Source organism: Nannospalax galili, unplaced genomic scaffold (assembly GCF_000622305.1).
Source record: "Nannospalax galili isolate Female #2095 unplaced genomic scaffold, S.galili_v1.0 scaffold22, whole genome shotgun sequence".
Classification (NCBI taxonomy): domain Eukaryota; kingdom Metazoa; phylum Chordata; class Mammalia; order Rodentia; family Spalacidae; genus Nannospalax; species Nannospalax galili.
Genome location: NW_008347230.1, coordinates 839,998 through 852,879, shown reverse-complemented (window position 1 = coordinate 852,879; position 12,882 = coordinate 839,998). Strand labels below are relative to the sequence as shown.

General features: G+C 44.8%; 1 protein-coding gene across 3 annotated transcripts in view; it reads right to left on the bottom strand.

Annotated features, from left to right (window-relative positions):
• Rprd2 (regulation of nuclear pre-mRNA domain containing 2) overlaps nucleotides 1–12,882 on the bottom strand; it is an 89,155-nt gene that overhangs the window by 26,764 nt on the left and 49,509 nt on the right. For 2 of the 3 annotated variants that reach the window (XM_008843756.2, XM_008843757.3), the window contains exons 3-5: nucleotides 6,651–6,751; nucleotides 4,247–4,299; nucleotides 2,858–2,984 (exon numbers count right to left, since the gene is read on the bottom strand). In XM_008843756.2, the coding sequence (XP_008841978.1) occupies nucleotides 2,858–2,984; nucleotides 4,247–4,299; nucleotides 6,651–6,751 (281 nt within the window). Of the gene's footprint in view, nucleotides 1–2,857; nucleotides 2,985–4,246; nucleotides 4,300–5,530; nucleotides 5,609–6,650; nucleotides 6,752–12,882 lie in introns of all 3 variants that reach the window. The other variant, XM_008843755.2, reaches the window with a different exon arrangement.

The window sequence follows — 12,882 nt, the reverse complement described above, 5'->3', positions numbered from 1 at the left end:
TCACACCCAGCAGTAATCAGCTGCCAATAACTCTTCAACTAAGATTGGGGCCTGCTGTTCATTTCCACAGTTCTATGCTATTTATTTATTTATTTGGTCTTTTTGAGACAGATCTCCCTGTAGTCCCAGCTGTCCTGGAACTCACTATGTAGACCAGGCTGGCCTTGAACTCACAGAGATCCACCTGCCTCTGCCTCCCAAGTCCTGGGATTAAGGCATGTGCCCAATAACTCTTCAACTAAGATTGGGGCCTGCTGTTCATTTCCACAGTTCTATGCTATTTATTTATTTATTTGGTCTTTTTGAGACAGATCTCCCTGTAGTCCCAGCTGTCCTGGAACTCACTATGTAGACCAGGCTGGCCTTGAACTCACAGAGATCCACCTGCCTCTGCCTCCCAAGTCCTGGGATTAAGGCATGTGCCACCACACCCGGCATTTTAAAAAACATTTTATTTATTATTTTTATTTTACGTGTATGCATGTATTGCTTGCATGCAGGTAAGTGCACCCATGTCAGGCAATGCCCGAGGAGGACAGAAGAGACTGTTGGACTCCCTGGAAGTGGAGTTACAGACAGTTGTTAGCTGCCATGTGGGTGCTAGGTTTTGAACCTGGGTCTTCTGCAAGAACAATCAGTGTTGTTTTTTTTTAAATTTTATTTTTCTTTTATGTATATGAGTGTTATGCCTGCATGTAAGTAAGTGCACCCGTGTTGTGAAATGCCCACAGAGGACAGAAGAGGCTGTCAGATCCCCTGGAACTGGAGTTATGGACAGTTGTTAGCTGCCATGTGGGTCCTGGGATTTGAATCCGGGTTTTCTGCAAGGTCAGTGTTCTTAACGCTGAGTCATCTCTCCAGCCCCTAGTCAGTGTTCTTAACTGGTGAGCTACCTCTACAGTCCCTCCGTACTGGATTTTTGTCTGCTTAAGTTTGCATGGGTCTTGTGTATGCTGACACCATTGCTGTAGTTTTCTATGAAAAGAGTCCCAGGAGCCTGTAGGACTATTTCCATATGGTCATACACATCCTACCTGGCTCTTACAATTTTTTCGCTCCCTCTTCCATAACGGTCCTTGAGCCCTGGGTGGGTGGATTTTAATACAGAAGTCCTGTCTAAGAACCCACACTCTGAAGACTCTTATTCTCTGTGTTTTGGCCATTTGTGACCTTTTTTGTTCCTGGTCTTCTGTTGCATGAGGGAGCTTCATTGATAAGAACTGGAAGATGCATTAGTGTTTTCTTCATCGCTTGTTCTATGTTCTGTGAGTCTTAGTTGTAGAGGTTGCATCCTAGATGTGCCACTTAGGCTTGGGCAATTCACAATCTCTGTGTGTGACCAGTTGTGGAGCTCTGTAATTATCGGTCTCTTTAAAAAGAAGCTTCTTTGATGGGTGGTGACTGGGATACTTGTCTGTAATTCAAGGATCCACATTTTGCACATAGTAAGAAATTATATTTGCCTAGGGACGTGACAGCCTTGGGATGTGTGTCACCACGCCTGCCTTTTTTTTTCTTCTTTAAAGATTTAGTTTTCATTTTATGTGAGTGCCTGCATGTATGTATGTACAACACATGTATGCTGGTGCCCTTAGAAGCCCCCAAAGAGGACAGCTGGGCGTAGTGGTGGTGCATGCCTTTAGTCCCAGCACTCGGGAGGCATAGACAGGTGGATCTTTGTGAGTTCAAGGCCAGCCTGGTCTACACAGTGAGTTCCAGGCCAGCTGGAGTGACAGGGAAACCCTGTCTGTTCAAAATAAATAAATAAATAAATAAATAAATAAAATAAAATAAAATAAAATAAATAAATAAAAAGAAGCCCTGAAGAGGAAGTGGAATTACAGGCAGTTAAGAGTTGCCCAATGTATGTGCTAGGAATCAAACCCAGGTCTTCTGTAAGAGCATCAAAAACTCTTAACCACTGAGTCATCTCTCTAAGCCCCTCCTGGCTACTTATTTTATAAACTTTTTGCCATACTCCTGTTTATGGAATAACAAAATGAAGGTCAATCTGTTCACCTGAATCTACTTTCTGTATTATAGAAGTCACTAACATATGTATGTCCCTTCAATGATAAACTAAGGTTCAGAGAAGTAAAGTCATCTCTGTAGGAACCACACTAAAAAATTTTTCATTCCTCTCTGAAAAAAGGTCCTTATGATTTGATAACTATCAGTTTCCCAGTGGATGCTAAAATATAGCTTTGGATATGGGTATACAATTTGTCTTTTCCTCTCAACAGTGGTTAAATTCTGCTAATGAGTTCTTTAGGAACATGCTCTCTAGCCAAACCTAGCTTTATTTAGATGGCCAAGTTTGAATATCTGAACCAAAACTGAATATTAAACAAATGTCACGGACCTCGGACCTCAAAACTAACACTGTGGAAAAAAAAAAGCTAGCCGGGCGTGGTAGCACACGCCTGTAGTCCCAGCACTTGGGAGGCAGAGGCAGGTGGATCTCTGTGAGTTGAAATCAAGGCCAGTCTGGTCTACAGCATTCCAGGTCTTTTTTTAACCTGTCTCAAAAAAACCAAAAAATAAACTACCAACAACAAAAGACAACCAAACCAATTAATAACACAGGTGAAGCGCAACTGTTTATATAATCCGACATACCAAGAAAGTGAGAAGGGTAAGAATTTATTTGAGAGTTTTGTTACCTGGGAAATCAGCAGTTTCCACAACTGCTTCTACCATCTAAAATTTTTTTCCTCCCTTTTTTCTTAAATGTTCTGCTGGGAATCCAACCCAGAACCATGCTTACAATTCTCTTTATGGGGCAAACTAGTCCAATTACCTAAAAGATCTAGAAAGAAAACTCTTAAGGTGTTTTATTTCAGGGCATTTGTATTACCTTTTAAGCATTTGAGAGTTTCTGTGCTGCATACATCCACTCTCAGAGTCGACAACTGTTTCTCTTTCAGTTCTATCTGATCTTCTGAGCGCTTGTACAACAACAGCTCTTCAATGAGGGCCTGAGACTGAACACAGACCGGAGTTATATCTCATTTATAAGATCATTCAAATATTCTACTCCCCTAAAGAATACAGATTAAAGCTAACACAGTCCCTAAGAGGAAAAATTCAGCTATTACTTTTATAATTTTGAAGACAGAATCTATGTAGACACGGCTGACGTAGAATTTGCTACATAGACCAGGCTGGCCTCAAACTTGTGGTAATCTTCCTGTTTCTGCCTCCTAAGTGTTAGGATTATAGGCCTTATACTATCACAACTGGCAAGTTATATACTTTAAAAAAATATTTTTTCTGGGGCTGGAGAGATGGCTCAGCGGTTAAGAACACTGGTTATTCTTGCAGAAGACATGTGTTCGAATTCCAGAACCCACATGGCAGCTAACAACTGTCCATAACTCCAGTTCCAGGGGATCCGACAGGCTCTTCTGGCCTCAGCAGGCACTGCATGCAGGCAATACATGCATACACATAAAAGAAAAATAATAAATAAATTTTAAAAATCTTTTTCCTTAAATTACAAAAAATTGTTTGAGGCAGTTGCTTCCCCCTCCACTATGTGGGTTTTGGGAATCAAATTCAGGTAGATTATCAGGCTTGGCAGTAGGTGCCTTACCTGCTGAGTATCTCATTAGTCCTTTAGAACAAATGATTCAAGCCGGGTATGGTGGCCCATGCCTTTAATTTTAGCACTTGGGTGGGAGGCCAGCCTGGTCTACATAGCTAATGCTAGGCCAGCTGGGGCTACAAGGAGACCCTGTCTCAAAAAGATTAAAAAAAAAAAAAAATCAAGTTAATTTAGAGTTACAAATTTAACACTCAAACAAAGGCCCCCTTATATCCTCTTTAAATTTTAATTTGGATTTTTTTTTTTTCTTCTGAAGCCCTAGCTGGCCTGGAACTCACTATGTAGACCAGGCTGACCTTGAACTCATAGAGATCTACCTGCCTCTACCTCCCAAGTGCTGGGACTACAGGCGTGCATCACCAGGCCTGCCCCCCGTCCCCCCTTTTTTTAAAGACAGGGTCTCCCTATAGCCCCAGCTGGCCTGGAACTCACTATGTAGACCAGGCTGGCCTCAAAATTCAGAGATCCACCTGCCTCTGCCTCCCAAGTGCTGGGATTAAAGGCGTGTGCCACCACGTCCAGCTTTAATTTGGATTCTTAACAAACAGCTGAGTAAAAGGAAGTCCTACTAGAAACTGCAACCCAAAAGGGGTGAATAATAATAATGCTTTGCTATACTTAATGTATTTTATAACTTACTCGAAATTCAGCAACTATTTTAGACTTGAGAGCAGCTTTTTGACTGGTGGATGCTGTTGAACGAAATAAAAGGTCATTAAAAATATAGTATGAAGACTTAAATCTAGGAAAAATTGAGATGTGGAGTTAAGGGTGTACTCTGCAAACATATGGCAACCGTGCACATTTAAATCATAATATAATTCCTACAGTAAATAACTGACTATGAAATTTAAAGTATGGTCAATAGAAATGATACTATTTAGATAAGTCTAACCAACTTACCTCCAACAGACCCTTTCAGGCCTAGAATTAATGAATTGGAGACAGAGGTACATGAAGTACCTTCTTTTCCTAATCTCACTGAGTATAAGAAAACCCCAATACCTCAAAGTAAGAGTGTCCAGGAGCAAGACATCCAATTAACCCTGAGCACTGGCCGAAGAAAATTACTTACAAATATCAACTCCCATGTACTTAGGTTTGGATTTCTTTTTCAGCTGACTCAATTCATAGCAACAAAAGGTCTAAATATATTATGACTGCAGTTGAACTTTTGGCTGAAATGATGTCTCTTGTTGTTCCTAAGCATGCAACGTATGACCAACAGAATTCCAGAGGACTCCCTTAACCATGATGAATATCATATGCGTGATGAAGCAAAACCATCCCAACTGTCTTGCTTCACCTCCCAGTTCTCTACTGTCTTTTACCTTGTTCCCTCCAAACCTTCAAGTCTCTCAATATTCCTCAGTTTGCCCACAACAGTCTATCACATGCAGCATTCCACTCCCTTGATCTCATGCTGGGTAAATAGGATAAACATAACAGGAGCTCCAGATAGAGAATGAGTTTCTTGTCAGGATTGGAGGCCCATGTCTAATTTGGTAGAGTGTATCCCCAAATCTGAAGGATGTCAATGGCTCCCAGAGGAATGCTTCTTAATGCCTAGTCTCCTCTTCAGCTCTGTTGTTTAATGCCAGCTGCCTCTAATTTCATACATTTTTGAATCTGAGAATTTGCCTGGGTACTAGCAAGTATTTTTTCTTCTTTCAATCCCCCAACTACTCTTGAGTCTTCGCTCAATTAAACCCTTTTTCTGCATTTCCTTTAATAGTGGATTTTAAAAGAAGTTAACTTCATGGTGGCTTGATTAGTCTAAGTCACTGGGAGCCTCCCAGGCCTGGAAAACACAGGCTTGCCCATGGTTTATGCCAATGCCAGGTACGATGTCAAATGGTCTACATTTTCTTCTGCTCCAAAAGGAGGAGGTAATTTTAGATTAGTTGAGATTTTGTTCCTTACTTTGTGATTTCTTCCACTGCTTATTCGGTTGTTTGTTCAGATTTTCTTTCAGCTGCTTCTGAGTTTTGAAAGTGGTACCTGGAAAACATTTCAGTTTTTGCAATCTGGCATTACGGGAAGCTGTTCTGTCTGTCCACTTCAGTGCCAAAGTTGTAGCATGAAAAAAGGCAATCCGAGACTGTGTAGTTTCTTTCATTTCTTTTCTTTCATTTTTATAAAAAAATCCAGAAAACACCCACCAAATCTAAGAAGCTGTCAAATAAGTACAATTTCTATAATCAATGAAATCCCCAATTCTGAAAAAGAATAAGGCAGAGGCTAAAAATAATTATTATTTTTGAACATGAACACTAGACTATAAATCACGTGAAGAATTTAACAGCTTCTTAGAAGGTGTTCTTTCAAAAGCAAATTTCTAGTGAAATGGTCATAGTAACAGACTATTAACTTCTATTCAGTGATTTAATTATATAAATCTAATACATAAGAACTAATTTACTTTAGAAAAGCACACACTCAACAGTAGATACATAACTTACTGTAAATCTAAGTCAAAATGGAGTCTGAAGACTACCAATATACAGCTTAGTGAGATGTGAAACCACATCCCAAATTTCCCCAAGTAAGAGGACAGAGCAGCTTATTAAACACAACCAATCAATAGTTTGAAGTACTTAAAGCAAATACAGGAAAATCAGATGACAATCAGCATTTACTATGCTTGAAGTTAACAAAGACAAAAATCCAACCCCAATCTAAATCAATTCTACTTTAATTTTGAATTCAAATACATTTATAATTTTAAGTATTTATTTATTTGTATCTTTGAGACAGGGTCGCCCTGTAGCCCCAACTGGCCTGGAACTTGCTATGTAGACCAGGCTAGCCTCAAACACACAGAGATCCGCCTGCCTCTGCCTCCCGAGTGCTGGGATTAAAGGCATAGGCCACGACGCCCGGCTATATTTTTAAGTATTTAAGCAAACAGGGCTAGAGCCAGTGTTTTGTTGTTGTTATTATTACTACTATAAAAGGTTTCAAAATGACCAAAAGATCAAATCTATAGAGACAAAATTGTAAAGACTGGCTTGAAATTCTTCTAGGGGAGAAAGACACTTACTTAAAGCTTCTCTCAATGCTACAATCATTTCTTCTGGGTATACATTTCTATCTTCCCAGATTTTAAAGATTCGTTCTACAGACTTCGAGACAGATGGATCCCTGGAGGAAAAGAAAAAAGAAAACAGATTATAAAAATATGACTTATACCAAAACTAGAAACTGCAAATAAAGTTGCCAACAACTCATTATAATCCAAATTTCTTCTATGTATATTTTACATTTTTCCTACTTAAACAGGGCCAAAGAAAACTTAAATACTAATTCAACACTTGTATAAATGATAACAATGAGGCTACAGATGCCAAGCTTTGAGCTTTGTGGCACATGTGAAATTGAAATAGCCAGTCAATGCAGGGATGTGACTGGCATTCCGTCAGCTGAATTTAGTAAGATGAAAATGAACGGTCTGGAGAGAAGGCAGCTCAGGGTTTAAGAGTGCGTCCTGCTCTTCCAGATGTCTGGAGTTTGGTTCCCAGCACCCAGGTTGGGCAGCTCACAATCACCTGTAACTCCAGTTCCAGGTGATCCGATGTCCTCTTCTGCCCATGTTGGGTACACCTTCCAATATGACATACACTCAGATACATGTAATTAAAAAAAAATTTTTTTTAAAAATAAGGAAAAACTTGGTTGAAAAACAAAACTCAATGGAGCTGTGATGGGGAAGGCCTTTAATCCCAGCACCTGGGAAGGAGAGGCAGGAAGATCATGTGTTTGGGGTCAATCTGGACTACAGTGAGATTCTATCTCAAAAAAAGAGACATAGGTCAAAAGTGGAAGCACATGCCTTTAATCCCAACACTTGGGAGGCAGAAGCAGGCAGATACTTGTGAGATCTAAGCCAGTCTGGTCTATACAGTGAGTTCCAGGCCAGCCAGGGCTACATAGTGTGACTCTGTCTCAACTCCCCTCTATCCTGTCCACACAAAAGAAACAAGGGCCAATAAGATGGCTCACAGGGTAAAGGCACTTACTGTCTTGCTTGACACCCTGAGTTGGATCCCTGAGACCCATATGTTGGAAGGAGAGACTCAACTCCTGCCCTTGACCTCCACAGATGTGCTGTGGTATTTGTGCCTACGTGCACACAACAAAAAAAGTAAATATAATTAAAAAGTTAAACAAAAGCAAACAAAGACCTAGGGATACAGCTTAGTGACAGAGCACTTGCATAGCAAATGTATATACATAAGGCCCTGTTTTTTCCATCCTTAGCATCACCAAAACAAAACAGAAAATCAAAACCCAAAATAACTGCACTAGAATGAAAATACAAGGCTTAGTAATGCTGTTCTTTTTTTTTTTTTTTCTTTTTTCTTTTAAGGCTTGTTGAAAGAAAAATACTCAAGAGTCAGTTACATACTGCAACATGTTTTCTAAAGAAGAGGAGTCAGTGAGCTGGCATGGTAGTTTGACTATAATCCTAGCAGTCAGGAAGCTGAGGCATGAAGCACTCCAGTTTGAGGCTAGCCTGGGCTATAGAGCAAGACTACATCTCCAAAACACAAATCAAACAAACAAAAACAAAAGGAGGGAAGAAAGGAAGAGGAAAAAAAGGAAAGGAAAAGGAGGGGTCACATTGGTGTGATCTCAAGAGGTAAAATAAGGACAAAAGAATGAGAGAACATTCTAATGTCCTAATGTATCTGTGAAAAGATATGATAGGACCAGGGCTAGAGAGATGGCTCAGCAGTTAAGAGCACTGACTGCTTTTGCAGAGGACCCAGGTTTGATTCCCCTGTGGAGGTGTGGTAACAAGATGGCGCCAAGCAGCTGAGGTGAAGGTGGAGCCAGCTGGCCAGCTTGGCCCGCCACAAAAAGAGGAAGTAATATTGATTGGAGCCTAGCCAGTAAAGGACGTGTGATCACCTCGTGAACAATATGTTATACTATGAGAAGAGCCTGCGGGGCATACATGACCTCTAAACTGATTGGATGACGCTTTCCTGCCTATGCTAATGCTTGCGGTTTTTGTCCTTAAATATTGATCAGCCTTGCCAATAAACGAGTTTCCTGCTTGAAGCGACTCCCTGCCGTGTCTGATTGTCCTCGGAGAGAAGGGTTGGTGAAACGGGCGAGCAGCGCACTTCCCCCTCCTCGACCCCCATCACTGCGGCCTCTCGTTCCTCTGCCCGAGACGAAGGGGTTCAGAGACCGTGGCATCGAGAAGAGCCTGCGTGGCATACGTGACCTCTAAGCTGACTGGATGACAGCTTTCCTGCCTATGCTAATGCTTGTGACTTTTGCCCTTAAATATTGATCAGCCTTGCCAATAAATGAGTTTTCCTGCTTGAAGTGACTCCCTGCCGTGTCTGATTGTCCTTGGAGAGAAGGGCTGGCGAAACGGTGGGCAGCGCACTTCCCCCTCCTCGACCCCCATTTCGGCGGCCACTCGTTTCTCTGCCTGAGACAAAGGGGTTCGGAGACCGTGGCATCTGGTGCCCCGTGTGAGGAACTAGTGCAAAGTTTCGGTCGAGGCCAATTGGGCTCTTGGGGTAAGTGAGACCCTTAGTATGGGTAACGCAACTTCAGGAAGAAATGAGCCTGCCGTGAAAGCCCTACAATATTTGCTCAAAAGCCATGGGCTGGAGCTTTCAGACTCCACCGCATGCCGCGTTTGGGATACGGTACTTCTCTTGGCCCCATGGGCCCCCACGGCCAATCTATCCTCCTGGGACACGAGGGAAAGGGTTGAAAAGCTGGCGAGAAAACGGGAGAGGCACTTCGGGGTTTTAAGAGAGACTGTCCAGAGGAAGTCTTCCCCGGGTCCCAAGCAGGGAGGCAGGAGGATCAAGGACCAAGCAAGCCGAATACTCCTTGCCCCCGCTGTAGAAAAGGGTTCCACTGGAAGAAAGACTGGTCTTCCACCCAGAGACGCCTCCCTCCCCTCAACTTGCAAAAGGAAAGGGGGGTGATGCAAAGGCAGGGGCGGAAGAACGAGGAAATGAGGACGATTGGGCCATGTTTGACAAGGAAAGGCAGGAGCACCGGGCCCAAGGGGACCCTGTTGACGCGCTAGCAGTGGATATTAAAGCTCAGTTGAGGCCCAGGAAAAAGGGGGTACCGGGTGCAAGCCTGAGGAGACAGATCGGGAGCCCCCCCCCGCCCTGACCAGGACGAAGATCTTGGGAGGCCCCCAGCCTATCGGCGGGTTGATCAGTGCAAGCCTCTTCACTGGGGGGAGGAGAGGGGGCGGTTCCCCCCCCTCGGCCCCTCAGCCTCTGGAAGAGCCAGTGTACACTGATGCCTTTCCAGTGAGGGTGCAGTGCCCATCCACCACCCCATGCAGGGCGTTCCTGGTCAACTTACTCCCAGGGCCATAGAGGCCAGCAGACTGGTATCCGAGGGAGGCTAAGGACCTCAAGGAACTAAGGCAAGCAGTCCTCCAGGACAGCACCAACTCACTGTGGGCTGAGGCTTTACTGGAGAACCTCGCCCACCACCCATCCCTAGGGATTGGACTGATATGGCTAAGGCCATCCTCCCCAGTCCCCTCTTCATTGAATGGCTGGCCTTGTATAAGGAGAAATGTAGGATCATAGCAGAACGAAATCACACAGTTAACCCTCAAATCCCTCTTACCTACCGCCAACTGGCGGGTACCACTGATAGCTATTCCACAGGGACGCAGCAGGCGGCCTTGCACGCCCCGTATAGGGACCAAGTAAGGCGGGCGTGACTGGCGGCCTGGAAGAAGCTCAATGAAGGACCATCAGAGGACCCCTTGGTGGGCCTAAGGCAGAACCTTGGGGAGGGTCTTGCTGAATTTGTGGATAGTGTGGAGAAGAGCCTTATTAGAAAGCTGCCTGCTGGGGCACTCAGGGATGAGTTTACTCGAGTGCTGGTGTGTGAGGGCATGAACTCAGACCACCGCGCTGCCTGTTCAGGTCTAAAACATGCTTCGATCAGCTGGTGGGTCGTGGCCTCCCAGGATGTTGGAATAAATCAACACCAATCTCAAACTTTGGCCCATGTGCTCCAAGCCCAAACAGCTTCCTTAACCGAAGCATTTAATCAGGCACTCATGGCTGTCTGATGAGACCCTCAGGGCCGGAAGGCTCATCACATCCCCAAAGGAAATGGGGGCTTGTTGGGGACCCCTGCTGTTTGGTACTCCTTGCACCCATTGTAGAAAAGGGTTCCATTGGAAGAAAGACTGCAGGTCGAGGTTTGACATGACAGGCAAGCCTTTAAACTAATTATGGGGCAGCCTCTAGCCCTGTCAGCCAAAAGAGGATTAGGAGGTCCAGGTTTACAGAGTTCACAGGCTCACTGGACAGTTCCAATGTATGAGGGAGTAAGGCCTAAGATGCATATCTTTTGGGGGGGGCAAGAGGTTCCTCTGCCTAGTAGATACTGGCGCCAACCGCACAATACTGCGGAAGGAGGAAGTGCCACACTCATGGAAGCTGCAACCCGGCCCAAAAGTGCTGGGAGTTCATAGAATGGAGAGATGCAGATGGGTCGAGAGGGGAAAATACAACCACTAGTGGTCAGCAGCCTCCAGTCCAACTTGTTGGGACAAGACCCATTGGGGCAGATGAACGCCGTGTTGACCACAGATAATAGAGCCTTTTCTGAGGATCTCCTAGACCAGGAAGAGGCTAACCGGTTGCCTCAATGGGTTGAGGATATTTCAGAAAATGAGTTTCCATATTTTCATAATTACAGAGGTGAGTCTGACAAAATTCCCTGGGTTCACCCCCAATACTGAAGGCCCCCATGTCCCTCGTATTAAATGGAAAGAGGGAAGCCCTGTTTGGGTGGAGCAGTGGCCTCTGACCAAAGAAAAACTCAAAGCCCTTACACAATTGGTGGAGGAACAAAGGGCGCTGGGGCACCTTTGCCCTTCCACCAGCCCCTGGAATACCCCAGTGTTCGTCATAAAAAAGGCCTCTGGATAAGGTGGGTGGGACTGGCAGCCTGGAAGAAGCTCAATGAAGGACCATCAGAGGACCCCTTGGTGGGCCTAAGGCAGAACCTTGGGGAGGGTCTTGCTGAATTTGTGGATAGTGTGGAGAAGAGCCTTATTAGAAAGCTGCCTGATGCCCTGGGTGGCAGCAATCCTGGTGGAGTATACATTAGCAATAGCTGACACTAAAGATTGCTTCTTTTCCATCCCCTTAGACCCAAGCGACTGTGAGAAGTTTGCCTTCTCCATCCCAGCCTTAAATTATCAACATCCTGAGGACTGTTCAGGTCTGAAACATGCTTCGATCAGCCGGTGGGTTGTGGCCTCCCAGGATGTTGGAACGAATCAACACCAATCTCAAACCTTGGCCCATGCGCTTCAAGCCCAGACAGCTTCCTTAACTGATGCATTTACTCAGGTGTTCATGGCTGTCCGAGGAGACCCTAAGGGCCCGCATGCTCATCACATCCCCAAAGGGAATGGGGGCTGTTTCCGGTGTGGGAAATAGGGCATTTTAAGAGAGACTGTCCAGAGGAAGTCTTCCCCGGGTCCCAAGCAGGGAGGCAGGAGGATCAAGGACCAAGCAAGCCGAATACTCCTTGCCCCCGCTGTAGAAAAGGGTTCCACTGGAAGAAAGACTGGAGGTCGAGGTTTGACGTGACAGGCAAGCCTTTAAACTAATTATGGGGCAGCCTCTAGCCCTGTCAGCCAAAAGAGGATTAGGAGGTCCAGGTTTACAGAGTTCACAGGCTCACTGGACAGTTCCAATGTATGAGGGAGTAAGGCCTAAGATGCATATCTTTTGGGGGGGCAAGAGGTTCGTCTGCCTAGTAGATACTGGCGCCAACTGCACAATACTGCGGAAGGAGGAGGTGCCACACTCATGGAAGCTGCAACCCAGCCCAAAAGTGCTGGGGGTTGCGGGGCTTTCCAGATCAGAGGAGGTAAAGGAGTTCATAGAATGGAGAGATGCAGGTGGGTCAAGAGAGGAAATACGACCACTAGTGGTCAGCAGCCTCCAGTCCAACTTGCTGGGACAAGACCTTTTGGGGCACATGAACGCCGTGTTGACCACGGATAATAGAGCCTTTTATGAGGATCTCCTAGACCAGGAAGAGGCTAACCGGTTGCCTCAACGGGTTGAGGATGTTTCAGAAAATGAGTTTTCAAATTTTCATAATTACAGAGGTGAGCCCGACAAAATTCCCTGGGTTCACCCCCCAGTACTAAAGGCCACTGCCCCCCATGTCCCTCGTATTAAATGGAAAGAGGGAAGCCCTGTTTGGGTGGAGCAGTGGCCTCTGACCAAAGAAAAACT